This window comes from Mastomys coucha, unplaced genomic scaffold (assembly GCF_008632895.1).
Source record: "Mastomys coucha isolate ucsf_1 unplaced genomic scaffold, UCSF_Mcou_1 pScaffold20, whole genome shotgun sequence".
Lineage (NCBI taxonomy): Eukaryota > Metazoa > Chordata > Mammalia > Rodentia > Muridae > Mastomys > Mastomys coucha.
In genome coordinates, this window is record NW_022196903.1 from 118,046,591 (window position 1) to 118,052,297 (window position 5,707).

At 54.8% G+C, this 5,707-nt stretch overlaps 2 protein-coding genes across 5 annotated transcripts in view; both read right to left on the bottom strand.

The window, feature by feature from the left end:
- Positions 1–267: 267 nt before the first annotated feature.
- Positions 268–2,751, bottom strand: Gapdh (glyceraldehyde-3-phosphate dehydrogenase). Its single transcript, XM_031383440.1, has 3 exons — positions 2,659–2,751; positions 2,390–2,430; positions 268–547 (listed from the first exon to the last, which is right to left on the bottom strand). Exons 2-3 carry the CDS (start codon positions 2,410–2,412, stop codon positions 283–285), a joined length of 288 nt encoding a protein of 95 aa, XP_031239300.1. The 5' UTR covers positions 2,413–2,430; positions 2,659–2,751; the 3' UTR covers positions 268–282.
- Positions 2,752–5,117: 2,366 nt separating this feature from the next.
- The window catches only part of Ncapd2 (non-SMC condensin I complex subunit D2), a 23,684-nt gene continuing 23,094 nt past the window's right edge, over positions 5,118–5,707 (bottom strand). For 3 of the 4 annotated variants that reach the window (XM_031383444.1, XM_031383443.1, XM_031383445.1), the window contains one exon: positions 5,271–5,424. In XM_031383444.1, coding sequence (XP_031239304.1) covers positions 5,339–5,424 — 86 coding nt within the window. In that variant the 3' untranslated portion in view covers positions 5,271–5,338. Of the gene's footprint in view, positions 5,425–5,707 lie in introns of all 4 variants that reach the window. The other variant, XM_031383442.1, reaches the window with a different exon arrangement.

Genomic DNA, 5,707 nt, shown 5'->3' on the forward strand with positions numbered 1-5,707 from the left:
CAAACATGGGGGCATCGGCAGAAGGGGCGGAGATGATGACCCTTTTGGCCCCACCCTTCAAGTGGGCCTGTGTTAAGAGAAGTTGATTTCAGACTCAGCTCTTTGTTTTTTAGGTTGCACCATATCAAGGGTTCCCCCACCCCATCTTCAGCTTTCTGGCCACTTACCCCGGCCTTCTCCATGGTGGTGAAGACACCAGTAGACTCCACAACATACTCAGCACCAGCATCACCCCATTTGATGTTAGCGGGATCTCGCCTACAGGTGGGGGACAGGAGAGGGTTAATGCCATCCCTTACTATCTCCAAGTATCCCGTCCACTTTGCATACGTACTCCTGGAAGATGGTGATGGGTTTCCCATTGATGACAAGCTTCCCATTCTCAGCCTTGACTGTGCCGTTGAATTTGCCGTGGGTGGAGTCATACTGGAACATGTAGACCATGTAGTTGAGGTCAATGAAGGGGTCGTTGATGGCGACAATCTCCACCTTGCCAGAGCCAGAGGAGAAGGCAGCCCTGGTAACCAGGCGCCCAATACGGCCAAATCTGCAAGGCAAGAAATAGGTGAGTGGAGATCATTGAATTCCTCCTGGGCCTGTAGTCAGTCCCAGGCCAACTCATGTCAGAAGGCAGAATACTGTTGCACCGGGTGTGGAGAACCCACAGCAGCCTGCTATGCATGTACCACAACAAAGGTATGAGGTTTTATGCAGCAGATTCAGTACAAAATTAGAAATGTAAGCAGCAGGAAATTCATGTTTTGTTCAGAATTTCCTTCAATAAAGCTAGTTGAATATTTGGATGTAGAACCCAAATATAGACTGTTCCCGCCCTAGAAAGTCCAAAGATATCTATTTTACATTCCTTGAGCAACCCAGGCCTGGAGGGGCTTTTATGGCATGGTTATAAAGTGGAGGTTCCTTTCCTGTCCAAGAGGTAATTAGGCTCAAAGCCTCGCCCAGCACCCCCACCAAGTCATTTTAAGTCTCTTTAAAACTGGCAGTTTGCCCCAGTCTGGGTACAAGCTTGGCACGTCACCCCCATCACTCATGCCCTGGGAAGCTTGTTCCAGCATGGCCAGACTTCAGGCTACACCCCCTGGACAGGAAAGACCTGTGAACTCATTCATCAGCAAGCTCAAAGGGCAAGGCTAAAGGTCAGAGTGAGCAGCACAGGGCCAGCCCACCTGTTTCCTCCAAGTCCCTCTCACTCAAGAGAAAGACTGCGAAAACCAGTGGGCTCTCCAACCCTAATCCCAGGGCTCATTTGCAAAACACCTGCCTTTCCCGGCCAAAATCAGAGCAGGCGCAACAGATGTGTGTAGGGGTGAGAGCCCAGCTCAGACCCCAGATACAGAAAGGTCAGATAGCTAAATTTAACCTCAGATCAGGGCGGAGTGAGATCTGGTTTCTGGAGGATGGAATGGGGAGAAGGGCAGTTATCCTGAGGTACAGGGACACCCAATCCTCTTAATGACCTTTACATCCTGGCCTATAGGGCTTGGGTCAATGCTGGGCTGTGGTGGGAAGTAGAGGTTATGGAGGGAAGGGGCTGCTGCCATCGGAGCCATTTTGTGGTGGAAATTTTCTTTTCAGAACCACCATGACTCAGCTCCCTACCCCATCCCCCGGCTCGGCACTACGCCATAGCTACCTCTGGAGCTGGAAGGTCAAGTGGACCTCTGTAAGTCCACTTTGATTTTCAGAGAATAATCTAGAATATGCATTATGCCCGAGGAAAATAAGGCTCGAGGGCTTTGAAGGCTAGTAAAATGAGAGGGATTGTGAGGTAGAGCTCTCTCGAGAGCACGGAAGCCTTGCATCACCTGGCCTACAGGATAATGGACACTCCACCCAGCTGAGAGGTATGGGAAGGTTAGTCACAAGCTAGGAAGAAGGAAGGCCGACGGAGGATTTCCTAACGGCGGTTCATTCATTTCCTTCCCGTTTGCAACATGGCGGCGGCCAGTTACCCTAAGGGAAGCCCTTGGGAGATGATGCGCAAAGGTATGCACCTCGCATCCCCATGCCTCCGACCCCGAGGAAGGGGGTGGTGGGGGAGGGGCTTCCCTCCTGGCACGTGACTCCTCAGGGCGCGAAAGTAAAGAAAGAAGCCCCAGCCTGGGAATTAGGGGATGGATCCTGAACGGGTGCGTGGGGTTGTTTCCATTACTGAAGACTCGGGGCCGCTCATCCCCCGCAAAGGCGGAGTTACAAGAAGCGCAACAGCTGGGGGCCGCAAGTGCAAGCCTTCGCCAGGTCCGAGCGCTGACCTTGAGGTCCCCTTGGGCGCTTCGGCCATCTCATCCACCTCCCCACGCTACTGCAGAGCCCCCGGGTCAGCAAGACCTGCATACGCAACGGAGCGGGGACCCGCCCTGGAACTCACCCGTTCACACCGACCTTCACCATTTTGTCTACGGGACGAAGCTGTGGAAGAAGAAAATGAGATTAGCGTGGCTCGAAGGACACCAGCCAGTCCCCTCCCCCCACCTCGCCTCCATTCCCGCCGCGCGCCCCAACACGTCCTCCATCCCCTGCAATGCGGAGCCTGAGCTCGGCTTGCGGACCAGCGCCCCTAGACCCGCACAGCGCCCATTCCCCTTCCCAGTCTCCGACTGTCCCCGGCCTCCTGCGGCCCACTCCGCGTTTTTTCACCTGGCACTGCACAAAAAGATGCGGCTGTCTCTGGAACAGGGAGGAGCAGAGAGCACCAGGGAGGGCTGCAGTCCGTATTTATAGGAACCTGGAGGGTGGGGGGAGCTGATGACGCGCGCCCCGCCTCCCGCCCTGCTCATCCAGTCCCAGCTCAAGGGCGCAGAGGCCTGAGCTACGTGCACCCGTAAAGCCGGGAGTAGCTGGGCCTTTCTCATTTCCCCCTCCTCCCTCTCTTTGGACCCGCCTCATTTTTGAAATGTGCACGCACCAAGCGTGTGGGCTCCGAACTGAGAGGGGGAGGGGAGCTGAGATTGCCCTGCTGAGGAGGTGACCTGGTGGGTGATGGTTCCCAGGATAGGACTGAGGGGATACAGACTATAGACTTATTAAGGACGAGGAGTCCTTGGAGTGTGCACCAAGGACATCCAGGATCCAGAGGCCTGAATTCTGCTTCCCGAATAAAATGAGAAAACCTTGAGAGTTGCAGGAACGGGGGAAATGGAGTAGAAGTGTGGGTCGGCCAGCCGCTGCATCATCGAACCTCTCCCCATTATTGAAAAGGCTGCGAAAAAGTTGAGGATCTTCTCCACGTTGTTCTTTGGTAGTGACACAGCATGCCCGCTCCCCCCACCCTAGCCCCCCCCAAAAAAAAAGAGCGGAAGAAAATGCCTGGAGGACGTGGGGGGGGGGACTTTTCCTCCCGCGGGGGCCCTTCGCAGCCCCATTTCCCCCTCTCCCCGCCTCCTGGCTTCTATCTCTTAGGCCAAAGGCCTGGCTTGTGTACCGCGCAGTGAGGGCAAGGAGGTGGCTTGGGAAAACGCTTGAAAAGGAAATTGCTACGCCGTAGGTCAGGATGCCCTGCAACCTGGAAACCTGATCATTGAGACTTACACTTTCCTGAGTTTACCTGCTGAACCTAGACTGGGGCCCGGGGAAAGGGCAGTATCCCCGCTGAGGGTTGGGTTGGAGGAGGCTCAGAGGCCTTCTATAGTATCCCTCCTCGGAACCTTAGAGTTGCACCGCCCAGGCTAAGAGACACTGCCTCTTTCACCTACTGTAGCCCCAGGGTGGAGAGTTGGGACGTGAGGGCGGAAGTCCCTCCCCATCCAGGGACGTGCTGACTGGCCCTGGAGCCAGGGACTCTCCTTCCTGGGCTGCCCTCGTGGACGCAGGGTGAGATCAGAGAGGGGAGAACGCAGAAGGGGAAGTATTATCCCCCTGAGCCAGAACAGGCAAGCCCCTAGTCTCTTGCCGTACGTGGAAGGGAGAAAGAGGGGATTCTTCACTCTGGAGCGTAGGGAGGCTGGAGAGGGTGGAAGGGCTTGCTTGGGAGCACATCAGTGGGTGCAGGGCAAGGGGACCCTGGCGCCTCTTTACTAGGCCAGTGCAACTTGAGACCAGCCCCCTGCTCTTCTAGCTGAAGAGCCTATTGCTAAGTTTAGCTGGCCTGGTGATAACCTTTGCTTAAAAGGCAGGGAGCACGCTGGGCTGCACCCCAAATCTAGTCTTGGCTCCTTGCCCTTCTAGGATTGCCCTACCTCCTTGGGGCCCCAGAGCCAAGGCTGTGTTAGCATGACAGCTGTGTGGCCCATGCCCAGGCTTTCCACGAGCAGGGAGCAGGCCAAATGAACAGGATGGGAAGGGAAGGGTGGGAGTGGCCCCAGTGCAGTGCTGGGGAGCAGAGGCATCTCAGACTCTGCCTTGTCCTTTTGCTGTCTTCCTACCCAGGCTCTGGCCACAGCCTTAACCCTTTTCCTACCCAAAGGTCTCAAGTCCTTCCACAGTCCAGCCCTAGCCTAGTGTTTCTGAGGCGCATCTTCCCTTTTGCCTCACCAAGACGTAGGGAGCATTTCAGCGGCACTGTGCTGTTGTCATGGCAGCAGAAACAGCAGCTGTGCCTCCTGCTCCGAGTGACTCAGCAGATTCAGGGTTTGGGGAAGGTGGGCACGCGGCATGGCTTGCAGCTGGACCTCCTGCAGACCCCTTAACATAGTGAAGGACTGACTCTCTTGGAGATGGACCTTGTCACCCACAGAACTGAGTGGGGTTCCTGATCTCTGCCATTAGCCAGGCTGAGTCATTTGCCAGTCTTCAGGGATGGGGTGGGGTGCACAGACATGCAGTGTTATGGGGTGTGCTATGCATGAAGGCCGTCTTCCTCCCAAGGCTTCCTCTGACTTGAGTCCTTACAGCAGGCCCCTGCCCCTCGAGGCGGACAGAAATAGGTCTCTAGGTATTACCAAATGTTTTCTGGGGTGCAAAGTACCCCAGACTGCTGAGAAGTGCTTATGTGAACTTAAGAAACCACTTAATTCTCTACAGCAGAATTTCAGTTGTGCAAGGATGGAGCACCATGAAGATCCAGGGACAGCTCAGGATGCCTGGGCTTCTGTCTCTGGACTGCTGTCTGCTGCCTGAATCTGGGCTTATGATGGAACAGACCAGCCAGGACAGAATGCTTAAAAGTCTATAAAAACATTTATTCATTAGAAAACACAGTGATTAGCGGCAGTTGGGGGCTCTAAGAGAAAGACCTTGAATTCAAAGACCATTTACACGTTAAAAACAAGGAGGCTATAAGCATTTTTACAAGGGGTGGGGTGGAGGTGGAGGTACTGAATTCAAGACCATCCAGTAAGATACCCTGCACGGCAGGGATGGGAATAGGCAATGGCAGCTCCTAGGACCTGTGTCTGTGCCCAGATGCTCTGCGGATGGGGGTGGTTTTCTTGGGTGTCTCTTCTTCTGTCATCTCCGCTGAAAGTTCTATTCAAAGAATTATAGGAACAAAAGCTGAGTCATAGAGATGGGGCAAAATGGATTTCAAAATACACACACACACACACACACACACACACACACACGCGCGCGCGCACACACACACACACACACACGCGCGCGCGCGCACGCCACACTGTGAAAGTCAGCCCAGCTGCGTAGTGGGGAAGCCATTGTCAGGAAGAATGAATCCCCACAGGCAAGCCCCACTGGAGACCCCTCACAAGGCAGGCCCCACTGGAGACCCCTCACAAGGCAGGCCCCACTGGAG